Here is a 14,178-nt window from a genome sequence, read left to right as displayed (position 1 = left end):
AAAGAGAGTGGGAGACTTCAGAAAGGAAGGGGAAGAAGGAATGAGCCCTGTTGCAGTCTGGATGACTCCCAGCATTTCTGTTGCTCATTATTCCTTTGAAGTCTGTAAATGTCTGTGAAAATGACTGATGAAGTTTTCTCACCTCTACCTAGCTCTGGTAGAAGGTGATGGTTTACTCCCACTGCTTTCTCTTCTAGCTTTAATAGTGGCTGGTCCATAGTCTGCATCAATAGAGTTCAGTTCTTCCCTCGACCCAGGTGAGTGTCAGCATGATGTGCCTGAGGAAACATAGAGGGGGAAGGAAGAACGAGCATTTTTTTTTTGAGACGTAGAGTATTACATTTTAAAATAAATAAAGAATCCAACCAACCTAAAATAACATTTTATAGATGTAGCATCAAGCACTTAAAAGCTGATAAATGCCACAATTAAGGGTGTCAATCAACTTCAGAACATTGCCTTTTGGCATTGTAAATTATGATGCAGTCTTTAGTTATCTCATCACATACCATTTTTTCCTTTAGGCTCCTGTTTCTGTTAATGAACAAGTAACAATAGGAGCAGGAAAATGATATGGAAGAGTTGCCCATTGAGTTTGTATCAAATGAAGCAGAGCTGAATGAACCAATGGAGCTGCAAAAAAATGAGGTAATTGTTGCAAAAGTGGAGTTAATCCACTAATCTTGATATAATAAACTTTTGAGAATTATTGTAGTGTCTTCTTCATCTCTGTATCTGGGGAAGCGTTGACTCAAATTATGGCCAATCATCTAAGCAGTCATCACTTTGACAAAGTGGTTTCTCTGAGGCAGTGCAGATTCTAGCTGGTTGTGAAACCATAGATGCAATCTTGACATCCATTAGAAAATTCATAGAGAGGTGTACTATACGTGCTATTGCACCCTTACTGTTTTGACTGAAACAATAAAGATAAATGATTAAATATTTCAAAGATTTTGCCCTGCAAAATGAGCAGTCCTTCTGGTTTCTATAATCTCACTAATTCTTCTCTTACTGGTAGAAAATGCATTTAAAAAGCAAAGCTCTATACTTACGCATACAAGTCATGTGCATCTGTTGGCTTCTTGACCTGTGACAAGGCAAGAATGTTCATGATAGAACTGATGGTCTTTGTCTAAGCTTTGCAGAAGGAGACTCAAAGCAAAGATCACCTCAGCTAAAGGTCTACAGCATCCTTTCAGTCTCTTTCTATTGTTATTGAAGGACCTTTAATCTCATCAATAGCAGCAAGGAGGTGAAACATTGTTACGTTTGTACATCTTCAATCCATCCCATCATAACATCTGACAGAACAAGCCTAAGACTGATGGATTTGTCTGTTTTGGTAGGTGTTCCCATGTCAGTACACTATGCCATTGTAGCTCCTCCTCTCCTTGTATGGGCCTGAATTTGAGATACTCACATATTATCAAAGACAGGCCACTTGGTTATTCTCACCACTGTTACCTGTGCAAGATTCTGGGTCTGAATTTGTAGTGCTGTATGGAAAAGTTCATGCTGTATCCTGCAGCAGCCTCCTCAGATCTGAAACCCTCCTGATCAGCTCTCCTCTGTGTTGAACACATTGCTGGGACGGGTGATACTGGTGAATATTAGGCAAGGACATCTGGGTACAAACTAACCCTGATGTTACCAGTACTGCTGACAGACAGGCAACAATAATGCTGCTGGCACATCTCATCATGCGTGTGTGCAGGGGGATAGAGATAGGAAAATTGTGCAGAGAAGTGTAAAGTCTGGTTTTTATGAACATTTTGAAGCCTGTACTGATGCCCTTCTGATGTAGTTTTATGTGTGTGCGTGTGACATCTCAGAATTAGAGTAGTACAAGTCTGGAAGTCTGGAAAAGACGATGAAGAGAAGGCTGAATGACATCCATGTGGTTCTAAACACCTCATGACGACAAACTCAAATTCCCAAGCCATACATTGTCTTAGCATATAAAAGGTTTGTCCTCTTGTCAAACCTAAATTGCTCTTGTTGAATTTTAAGCTCATTTGCTCTTTGTATGTACCTTGTGTGCGTAACCCCATACAAATTCTGCACTATCCAAAGCAGAGTTTTGAATCTCTCTGTCTCCCAAAGGAAGTTTTAACTTTAGTTATGTGTTACTGGCTAGGAAGACATGGTTAAAGGAATAGAATTTTCAGTTTGATCTTTGAGTATTTTTTTTAACCCTGGTTTTCTTGGTTTAAGCCAGCTCTAGAAGAAACTCAGGTATTCTCCAGCTCTGGAGGAGCTTATCCTCACCAGTGTCTCAAAGAGCAGCCACACACAGCACAGTGAAGCGTTGCTCTTGAAATGAGAGATCTGTGCTTTAGTCCTCTCCCATTTACCAGGAGTAATTTCTGTACACCTTTCACCAATGATCCCAATAGGCAAGACTTCTCACACAGTGTCCAAAACAAAAGCTTTTGTCTTTACAATTAGAAAAGACTTCAGGCATTGATTTCTTCTGGTGAGTGCTGTTTGCCTAGAAAACTGCTGTAGTGAAATTCCAAGTGAATATCCAGCACCTACGGCCCTCTGTCTACATGTAATAATTGTGTCCCCCTCTGTATTTCAAATATCTCCATATCAAATTTGATGCCATCTCACAGGCAGTTCAGTCTGTCACCTCAGTTTCTAAAAATGCCTTTCTATTTCTTGATGGTTTTTGTTTGGTTTTTTTAATTCATTTTCCATCTAATAATACTCCTGAAAGGTGATGTGAAACAGCTAAATCCATCAGTTTCCTCTTTCATTCTCAGACTCACACACAAACAAACCAGAGGGTGTGCATGAAGTGCAGGAGACAGAGAAAAAAAATAATTAAAAATTAAGGCACATGCCTTCTTACTTCTGCAGTGAATGAAAACTGAATGTCCTGAAGTACCAGAGTCCTACAAGGCTTGCAAAGCCTGCATGTTGCTGCCAAGAACATGCTGTCATTTGTGGCTCCTCACACTTCCTTGACCGCAAGAGAGCCTGGAGACAGGAATCCACACACTGAGGCTTTGAACAAGCTGCATTAGGTTATTGAGCAATGGGATTCATAAAACTCTTCTTGCTATGCTATTTGTGGTGTCTCTCAGCTTTGCATCCCATAGCAAAATGGCCATTTCTGACTGCGTTTTTACCCAGTGTGTTGTACATTTTCACACTAGAGGGTATGACGTCTGTGTTAACCCAGACACAAATTAGCTGGGAAAAAATTGTATATTGCATACATATGCATGCACACAACACATGCTTCAAGAGTTCTAGGTCACAAAGTCAAGCAAGAAATTAGGAAAAACTACAGTTTACGTAGTCTTTGCAACCTCAGTTTACCTTCCATATTGCAGAAGGTCCACAGCAGTGTCTTGAATTAAATCATCACATCCAATCTCTTCTACACGTTCTTATCTAGCATCTTTAGTCTCAAGGGTGAGCACGAAGAAGAGAGCCTCAGGATCTGACACATGACAGCACCATGTGAGGACGTGGGAAAATGGGCCAGGGGACTACAGGAGGAGAAAAGGGTGGTGTGAGAGGCCCCATCTGCTTTTTTTGCTGTCATTACTGCTCTTGGTGCTGCAAATACTTGTGCTTATATTTCCCTGGTAATCTGAATTCCAGCTGACAGCAATAAAGCTTCACAGAAAGTTCATTTTTCATTTAAAATCTGTATAAACTGCCAACTTCAGTAACTGCGGGAAAAGCCTAAACAGTAAACCCCAGCAGCAAAGACTGGGTCAAAAGCTATATTCAAGGCACTGGCTTTTCCCTTGCTCTGCTTCTACCCATCTCCCACCTTGCTGCTGTGTGTCCCATCTCTCTCCCCAGCAGCCTCCCTCATGCTACTCGACTCCAGCAGGAGGAGCAATGGGAGCACATGAGAGGCATCCCCGTCTCCCAGCTCCCCCAGCCTTCCCAGCACCCCTTCCACAGCCAAGAGCAGCAAATTATCTGGAAACTCATATTTGGCTCAGGGCTGGAGGAAACTCCAAAGCTGTTAAACTTGAAAAAAAGTCTCTGTGGAGTGTGTGCGACCTCAGAGTTCCCAAAGGCTCATTTCGTAGGATAATTTCACCGGGTAATTTCACCGGAGAAGGTTTTCGCAGGAAAAGGCATGTCTCTGACAGTAGGGTAAGCCCCTTGATGACTTCCAAATCCCTGCTCCAGAGAAGAGAAATAGTAGATTTTTTAAATGAAACACCTATTTGGGTTTTGTTTTGTTTTATACTGGAAAACAATGTTGGGTTTTTTGTGTGTGGAGTTTTTTTGTTGTTTTGTTTTTGTTCCGTTGGTTGTTTTTTTTGTGTTGTGTTTGGTTTTTTTGGGAGGAGAGAGGGGCTCTGTTTTGGAAACAGATTAACACAATTTGTAAAATTGAAACCCAAATAGTTAAATGTTTGTCTGATTTGTTAAATGATTGTTTGATTACCAAGTAACAAATTCACAGTTAGTCCCCCCAGAGGAGGGCCATGAAGGTGATCAGAGGGCTGGAGCACCTTATGAAGACAAACTGAGAAAGTTGGGGTTGTTCAGCCTGGAGTAGAGAAGACTCTGGAGAGACCCTGGAGCACCTTCCAGTACCTGAATGGGCTACAGCAAAGCTGGGGAGGGACTTTTTAAAAGGGCATGTAGCAAAAGGACCAGGGGGCAATGGTTTCAAACTGAAAGAAGGGAGATTTAGATGAGATATTAGGAAGAAATTCATTAGTGTGAGGGTGGTGAGACACTGGCCCAGATTGCCCATAGAAGCTGTGGTTATCCCTTCCCTGGAAGTGTTCAAGACCAGGTTGGATGGGGCTCAGAGGAACTTAACCCAGTGGAAGGTGTCTCTGCCCTTGGCAGGAGCTTGGATCTAGATGATCTGTAAGGTGTCTTTCAACCCAAACCATTCAATTATTCTATGATTCTGTATTGTTAAACATGGGATGTTTGAACTGCAAAACGCTTTGAACAAAGCCAAAATAAAGGTCTTGAACAACTCTGGATAAAGCCAATCTTTCAGAAAGTAAGAAGAGACACCATCATAGTCCACCTGGATTTCCAGTGCTGTGTGTTAAATTTGGAGCAGTGCTGTGTGGATGTCATGTCTATCTGCAAACTCGGCACCAAGTGTTCTAAGCACATCCGTGATGGAGGGTGATCCAAAGTGCACAGCTCTCCCCCTTTAGCAAGTCCCCTCCAGTACACTGCTAATTACCTCGATGGCCACAAAGACAGAGACCAGCTGGTCATAAATTACCCTGAGATTCCTGAGGCTAGAAAGGGCTGACGGGGCTGAGGTCGAAGTTTAGCACACTGTAACTCTTCTGCTCCACTCCACAGGGAAAACAGTGAGACTGGCATGGTACAAGCCACTGTAAATGGCAGGACATTCTTGTGGTTGGCTCCATTATAATTTGCTTTGGAAATATTTTGGACATCTTCTTCATTGGGCAGGGGAGGAGGAAGTGACTGAACCTTTAAACCCAGTGTGTCTGGCTGTGTTCCTACTTACTGCTACTTGAGAGGGTGAAGGCAACACTTGGGCCTAGAGGAAGAGTAGGGCTGGTTGATTGTTTCATAGCTGCTAATTACTTTTGTTAACTTATCTGTCTAAGGGGTTTACGTAATGTGTTGTGTTTTCCTGTGGCACTCTCCCTAAAGAACAACAGCTCTTGGAGCAGTTGGACAGTTTAGAAAAGACAAATTGACCTCACAAGTGACCTTGCTGCATGGTGGTGGACTTGGCAGTGCTGGGTTAACAGCTGGACTGATGATCTTAAAGATCTTTTCCAACCAAAACAATTCCATGATTCTGTGAATCTATGATTCAAAAAGTTTCCCTGCTTTCCTTTCACCTGTAAAATAACATTCCAGTAACAACACATTGGGTTTTTTAGCAATCAATGTGAGTCCTTTACAGACAGACACCATACATACAATATTGAAAGGGCACTGGGGTAGAAAAAGACATGATCTCAGAATCTGCTGGTCCAAAATGAGGACTTGGCTTAACATCACCAAGAAAGCAGTCTGGTGTGCAGGGCATGCAAAACTCAGACTATGAATCCTAATAGCAGAAATTTCAATTCTCTGTGCCTCAAATTATTATCCTATAAACTAGTGTTAATTGCAGTTGTCAGCTTTATAAAATACTTCAAGGATTATTGGCAAGTGTTCTTAGTGTTATTAGGACTGATGACACAAAGTTAAGCTGTTCCAATTTCATCCAATGGCCAAACAAGCTCTCCAGTTTTACAAATTACAGTGTGGGCTATCCGATTTCACAAGCACACTTGCCACTCAGTGCCACTGCCACCTCTGGCTCCACAGTTAAGGTGAACAGATTATTATGTTAATTTTGTGGAAATGTTATGATTATTCACAGCTGAGTCTTCAAAGACATCTTAAAGTACTTGATAGCCATAGAGTTTGCTGACATGAGTCTCATGAGATCTACCTGCTGCACTTGCCACTAAGCCTGGAAATGTGCCCACTGTGCTGAAACCCAGGTCCACATGGGCTGCCCAACTCCTGCATTTATGTGAGTGAGCCCAGTACAACAGTATTGACCTTTGCCTCCATTAATGGATTTAGAAGCGAAATTTTCTGGGTCCATGCAAAGAGGTGGACAGAGGATTGTCCATAACCAAAGTATGAAAAAGGAGACTCTCTGTATAGATCTCTAGGTTTATATTTTATTCAATAAAAAAAAACCAAACAAACAAGAATATTTGGTAAACTTCTGCCCTCAAACTCAGCAAATATGCTGCAAATAGAAGAACAGATTGGGCAATTAAAAAAAAATAAATCAAAAAATATAAACACAGCTTAGTGGAAGTATGGTGGAGCAACCCTTCCTTAAAATTCTGTCCATAAAAATATTATAAAGATGAGAAAACAAGGTCATTAATATCATGGGGCTGATTTAAGCTCCACCCCATCAGTCGTAGGACTGTATGAACCCAAGTGTTTTCTGGCACACTTTGGATGGGTACCAATAAGCACTCACTGGGCTGTACCAGTTGACCACTACATGCTGTTCCTGGTGAGCTCTGCAGACAGTGACACTCTGTGGTTTTTGGGAACGAGGGAGAAGACATGGACACAAGCCACGCTGTGACATTTGCTCTCAGGACCAGAAAAACGGGCCTGACCCCATTTAATTTATTTTTATCAATGTGGCTGATCTGAATGGGATTCCCTTGGCCTCAAAAGAACATCCTTAAAGAGCCTTTTCCAGGATGGAAAAATCAACAAATAGCTTAAAATAGACTAAGTAACTGAAAATTATACAGAAAATTTTCTCTCATGTGGATGTAAGCCACACTTTTAAGGCCAGAACTATCACAGTTAAAAACTAGGCAATCACGTTCCCTATAGTAACCAAAATTTCTGCACACACATTCTTGAGATTGACTGAGAAATGCTTTTGTTAATTTGTCTGCAGAAGTGAGAGTTTTCAAAATTATTTCTATTGAAAGCTAAGAAAAAATACTTTTGGTGATTTGAATGGGTATCACCAGGGTTAGTAAAATGGGCTGAGAACCATCAGGACATTTGTCAAAATGTTGCAAAATAAAGGCAATGCACATAAAACAATGAACCATGTAACACATATCATTTAAGTAAAACACATAATGTCTGAACAGCAACTGCCTGCTTTTGGTATAATTTTGCTACTTATATGAGAAAAAAAATGTGAAATTCTGTAGTGTGGGAACTTAATTAAAGTCTCAAAATAACTTGTGTTTTGTTTTTTTTTTTTCTTTTCTACAGTGAGGAAATGAGAAGTCTGAGTCAAAAATCAAGGTCTTCTTATGTTACATGTACAGAAAGAGAGGAAGAAGCAGGCTCTGGTGCTAAAAGATAAGTCTGCAGAGATGAGATTACAGGCATTAAAACGCAAGAACTGTTTTCCTTATATTATAAAAGAGGAACTGACAACTACATGCATCACATAGAAGACTGAATATCAACTTTATCTGAGAAGAGAAACTTTCAGCATGGAAAAAATCTGTTCCAAAGAATGTCAATCTCCGGAGGGTCTCCAGCAGGGTTTGATCTTGCATGGCAAAGTAGAGGGATATAGATGGCCTTCAGGTTGTATCCTGTCTCTGTAGCTTGGACAGTTTGATGCAAAAATGGGCACTGGCAGGGATGTTATCTTGTGGCTTTGAGGCTGACACCCAGTGCTGGTCCAGCACTTTGCTTGCAAACAGGTTTAGGAAGACAGACACTTGAATTCTGCCCCTAGATTCCAGAAAAATGTTAAACATAGTATGGACTATACTGTTAATAATGCCTGTTTTAGGCAGGTTAGATGGGGCTCTGAGCAGCCTGATCTAGTGAGAGGTGTCCCTACCCACACGGGGGCATTGGATCTAGATGACCTTAAAGGTCCCTTCCAACCCAAACTACTCTATGATTCTATGATTCTATGATTCTATGATTCTATGATTCTATGATTCTATGAATCTATGATTCTGTGACTGGGAGGGAAGCAAGAAATGTGCTGGGCTCCCTATTTTTCTTCTAAGAGGTTTGCTCAGTGCTCTCTTCTTTCAGCAGCTGCCCTCTGGGGCTTGCAAAGCAGAGGGTGCTGCTCCATAAACAAAATGCCACAACCACCTTCTGATCTGAAATTTGTCTGGAAAAACAAGTGCCAACCACTGAGGGGTTGTACTCCTCCTCTGCTCAGAGGAAGCTGGTCTGCAGCACCCAGGTCTGACAGCCTCACAAGTGGTAGGCGAGTTCTGCTTACCTGACACGTCATGGTGCAACTCAGGAACCTCCAGAAAGGAAAGCCAAGCTAGAAGTTGTAATAACTCATATCCGCTGCGGGTTGGTAGAAAGAGGACCTGAAACTCAGATGCACCAGTGGCTTGCACAAGCCACACATCATTCTCAGGCCCAAATTTTGGTCTTCGTGTGTCACTGGGAGTTTTGCATTAGAGTTAAGGTTGGGTGTTAAGCAAATAAAAATGCCTATTTTGTGTCAGGTCTTCAAATGCATTTATTTTATTTTTTTCCTTTTTGAGCAATGAAATGATGTCTTATGCATTTGCAGCTAAATATGACTACAAGAAAAGCCAGAATGGATTTTCCAGGGGCAAATCATGCTTGACAAAACTGATCACCTTTTATGACAAAGTAACCTGCTCGATTGATGCAGGGTGAGTGGTGGACATCATCTACCTGGACTTCTCCAAGGCCTTTGATGTGGTCCCCTGCAGCCTCCTCCTGGAGAAACTGACTCATTATTGCCTTGACAAGTGGTCCGTGGGGTGGGTGGGGAACTGACTGACAGACCATACCCAGAAGGTGATAGTAAAGAGTTCTTCCCCAGAGTGGCAACTGGTCACAAGTGGGGTCCTCCAGGGATTGATATTGGGCCCAATGCTGCTTAACATCTTCGTTAGTGACCCGGATGTTGGGATCAAGAGCACCCTGATCAAGTTTGCTGATGACATCAAGATGAGTGGAGAGGCTGACACTTCAGAAGGGAGAGACACCTTCCAGGATGACAAGGATGAGTGGGCTAGCAGGAAAATTCAACAGGGAGAATTGCACCTTGGAACATGAAACCTAGAAGCACAGTTCAGACTGGGATCCACCTGGATGGAGAGCAGCCCTGTGGAAAGACACCTGGGGGTTTTGGTGGATAACAGGCTCAACATGAGTGAACAGTGTGCTGCAGTGGCAAAGAAATCCAACAGGATGCTGGGCTGCATCATCAAGGGCGTCACCAGCAGAGATCAAGAAGTAGCCATCCCGCTCTACTCAGCACTTGTCAAACCACACTTGGAGTATTGCATTCAGTTTTGGTCTCCACTCTACAAAAAGGATGCAGACAGGCTGGGGAGGGTGCAGAGAATGGCCACAAGGATGATCAGAGGACTGGAGGACCTGCCATACCAGGAGAGGCTGAGAAAACTGGGTTTGTTCAGCCTTGAGAAGAGAAGGCTTCCAGGAGACCTTATTACCATGTTTCAGTACTTAAAGGGTGGCTACCAAGAAGAGAGAGATTCCCTATTTACATGGAGTCACATGGAAAAGACAAGGAGTAATGGGCACAAGTTGCTCCTGGGGGATTCGGATTGGACACAAGAAGTAATTTTTTCACCATGAGGACAATCAAACATTGGAATAGTCTCCAAAGGAAAGTGGTAGATTCCCCCACATTGGACAGTTTTAAGTCTCAGCTGGACAGGGTGCTGAATTATCTCATATAAACTAGAGTAGTACCTAGAAGGGTCATGTCAGATGATCCTTGAGGTCCCTTCCAACCTGGTATTCTATGATTCTATGATTTTGTAAGATTAGGTAAGCATGATAATAAAGGGTTACGGAAACACACTGACCACAACTCAAAATGCAAGTCACAGTGTATGAGAATACACAACTTTGGGGGTTAGGTTTATGAGAAATAAAGATCTGAATGATGCTGTGATTGCGAGTCATGGGCCTTGTGTTTTCTTAATGCCAGGGGTGATTTATTTCTTGTAAACAGTTTTGCTCAATTGGGGCATCCAGTTACTACAGACCTTGTTTGGTATAAAAATTAACAGCATAGAAAAATATTGCTTTAGCAAGGTTTAACTGGTTGTCAGCCCAAACATGTGGCTGAACATGAATTCCACTGCTTGAAATATCCTCTAGTCGCTCAGTAAGATCTTAAAGGCAAGAGGAGATTATAGTCAGCTTTCCCATTGAGCCATGACTCAGACGTACTGTATGGAAAGAGGACATTTCCAGCAAAAGCGTGATATGGAAACCAAATGCAGAAGTGCTGGAAAACTTCCCTTCTGTAGAAACAAACAAACAAAAAAGAATTGTAAAAGAAATGTTCAGCTCTTCTGAAGTGGAAGTTCAGCTGCTGCTGGGAATGTCATGAATGAAAAATACACATTACAGGCATGGTCTCTCGTATATAACTGTGTTTCACAGCATGTTTCATCACCCACCTTTGCCCTCCCTTTTTTAATTCGGAAAAGATACAGGAAAATACCTTGCTCCTCCACAGAAATAAGTGCAAAATCTTGGGAAGGTGACATTTTTGCAAAACAGGAACTCTGATAATTCAAAACGGTGTAGTTCTGCTTGCGTTGCATAAAAGCTGGCTATTAACATACCTTAGATACTTGGAAAGGTATGGAAATGTTTAAAAAAAACATGGATTGAAGAGATTGGCCTCAGTGAAATTTACATTTAAAAACCCAAGGAGACACTTAAATATTCATAGTTTCCATTTCTAATCTTTCTCCCCATAAGTTTCCTGACAAACATAATTCTCAGCTATGTTTGTGACATGCCCAGCATTCTGAGGTCAGATGCATATTTCTTCTTTGGATCCAAATAGGTTATTTAAAAATTCTGGTCCTGTACAGGCTTGCACACAATAGTAACTCTGATGTGATCAGGACTATATGTAGTTTTTAGAGCCAGCTGTATACTTATTTATACACAAGTGTGTGTGTGTGTTTATAAAACTGTTACCCTGCTATAGATCTAACTATCTATGTGATATAAAATCTAAGTGAGAAATTAATAATGTAAGAGGGTTGTGATCAGTGGCATGAATACATCTGGAGCTCAATCACTAGAGGTTTGCACCAGGAGTTTATACTGGGGCCAACAGTGTTTATTGTCTTTGTTATTGAACTGATTGATGGAACCAAGCGGACCATCAGCAAGTCTGCAGATGTCACAAAGCTAGGATGAGTGGCTGGTGGACCAGGTGTGTGTGCTGCTACTCAGGGAGGACCTCAGCAGGCTGGAGAAATGGGCAAAGAGGGACTTCATGAAGTTCAGCAAAGGGAAATGCTAAGTCTTGCCCCCAGGCAGGAACAACCCCATGTACCAGTACAGGCTGGGAGCCACCTGAGTGGAAAACAGCTTAGCAGATCTGGGGTCCTGGTGGACACCAAGTCAAACACAAGTCAGAAATGTGCCTTTGCATTTGACAGCAGCCTGGGCTGCACTAGAAAAAGGATTGCCAGCAGGATGTGGGGTGGTGATCCTTCCCCTCTGCACTGATGAGGCTACACTTCAAATGCTGTTTCCCAGTGCTGGGCATGGACATGCTGCAGCAGCATCTGGCACAGAAGAGGCTGAGAGACCTGGGATTGTTCAGCCTAAGGAAGAGAAGTGTCAGGGGGATCTTACCACTCTGTATAAATACTTTGGTGGAGGAGGCAGGGGCAAAGAAGATGCAGCCAGGTTCATCTTGGCTCCAGAAAATAAAGAAAAGGCAGTGGGCACAAACTGAAACACAGTAAATTCTACTTAAATATAAGAAAAATATTTTTTGCTGAGTGAGTGGTCAAGCACTGGAACAGGTTATGCAGGGAGCTTGAAGAGTCTCCTTCCTCAAACATTCTCAAAACCCAACTGGACCCAGTCCTGGGCAACCTGCTGTAGGTGACCCTGCTCTGAGAAGGGGCTTTGATAAGGTGATCTCCAGAGAGGCCTTCCAGAATCAGCAGCTTTGAGATTTTGCAATTCTATTGAAGAGAACACACTTTATTATTTTTGGGTTTTTTTCGATTTATCTGATCAATGGCTTCCTCATTTTGCTTAACTTCATTAAAAACATGTAAAAGTTTACAGAGAAATTAAATTATGGCCTTTGTTCCAAAAATTAAAAACCTGCTCTGCTCATACATGAGATTGTTTTCAAATCAATTATTTACTTTAGGTCCTCAGGTGTTTCTGTTAACCTTATCTAAATATAACTAATTTCATTGGCTCACTATCCAGTGTTTTAAAGAGCTCTGTCCTCTCGTGTTCAAAAAACCTTCCTTTCAATTTTCTTTATTTTTTCGTTCTTACACTGTGAGGAGGTGGAAATGGGAAAACTGGGTTTTGCCTTTTATCTCAAATACTTTTTCATTAAATAATACCTTCTCAAAGCTAGCAGATGATAATTTTCAGTAGCATTGGAATAAAAGTGTGAAAAATAGGGTGAAGCAGCCTGAAGTGCTGTGAATGGAGTACCCAGGTAATAATAGAAGCTTGCTGAAGGGGTTGTCTATTTGCATTTTTTTGCAGTATTTTTCTTTTCACTTGAGAATTTTCCAGTTTTCTATGTGCAGTGATTCAGTTCCTAGCAGGGAATGGCCTGCATCCAGTTATGACATTGACCTTAGAAACCATTTGTAATGAGAATCTGAGCTGAATTTCATAGCTAGGAACAAAATCTATGTGTGTTTGAATCCTGAATTGGATTTAAATTTTGTGGTTGGGGCTGACTGAGATATTTGTTGTTGTGGGAGACCTGGACCTCACTGTGCTCTCTGCATGAACTCCATTAAAAGTAGCTTCTTCCATTAAAAAGCCAACAGTTTCAAAATCCTAACTTTTCTGCATTCCAAAGCCAACCATTCATCAGAGTAGTCTGACTGTCCAACCCTTAGGTGTATCAATGCAGTGGGAGCTGTCTAGCATCAACCCTCCAGCAGGATAGAGCTGACCACCAGCTGCAAGAGAATAAACCAAGAGATAGCCTCAGATTAAAAGCCACCAAGCTGTTGCTGGTCAGCATGATAGGGATAAGAATTTTTTTCAAGTTGGTCAAGTTAAACAGTATAGCAAAGGAAATGTTTAAGAAGTGAACCAAAGTAATGAAATAGGATAAGTTTACAGATGTTTATGGGAAACTCCTTCCAAAATCAAGGGGCAGCTAGAAAAAGTGCATGAAGGTGTGTGTCAGAAAAAACTTAGGAAATAGACAACAGAGGCAGCTCAGAACTTCTGGTTCCTACTAGGCAAAGAGATACACCAAAATGATGATGACTCTTGGAAACCTGTAATTTGATTTCTTCAGCTGCAGTTTGGAAGGGAATCCATGCTCTGGTAGCAGCACTAAAGATAGAGTTACTGCTGATGTAAACAGGAATCTCTTCCAAATACAGATAAGCAGCAAAGGATGTAATATCAAATTATTCTACCAGTCTAGAGGTGACCCTTCTAAAACAAGGCTTGAGGTCTACATGTGCATGGTAATGCGGTGAGGTATGTCCCACCACTGCTTTCACTATATCTTTTCTGTGGCTAAGAGAGGCCTTCAATCCTCAGAGCTGTCAGCTGGGCATCTTTCCTGAGCACTCGATTTATTTTAAATAGCAAATACTGCTGGGCTGATGTGTGCACTTAGCCTTGATGAAGTCATTAATGTGGTTTCCAGCAAACTGTTCA

The 14,178-nt window shown here is 41.7% G+C and overlaps 1 protein-coding gene across 2 annotated transcripts in view; it reads left to right on the top strand.

Annotated features, from left to right (window-relative positions):
• The window catches only part of CLIC5 (chloride intracellular channel 5), a 98,811-nt gene extending 90,763 nt beyond the window's left edge, over positions 1–8,048 (top strand). Inside the window, exon 6 of one of the 2 annotated variants that reach the window (XM_051614790.1) lies at positions 7,759–8,048. In XM_051614790.1, coding sequence (XP_051470750.1) covers positions 7,759–7,761 — 3 coding nt within the window. In that variant the 3' untranslated portion in view covers positions 7,762–8,048. Of the gene's footprint in view, positions 1–524; positions 607–7,758 lie in introns of those variants that run through there. The other variant, XM_051614789.1, reaches the window with a different exon arrangement.
• Positions 8,049–14,178: the final 6,130 nt, after the last annotated feature.

This window comes from Apus apus, chromosome 3 (genome assembly GCF_020740795.1).
Source record: "Apus apus isolate bApuApu2 chromosome 3, bApuApu2.pri.cur, whole genome shotgun sequence".
NCBI lineage: Eukaryota > Metazoa > Chordata > Aves > Apodiformes > Apodidae > Apus > Apus apus.
This window is presented reverse-complemented; position numbering and strand designations above follow the sequence as displayed.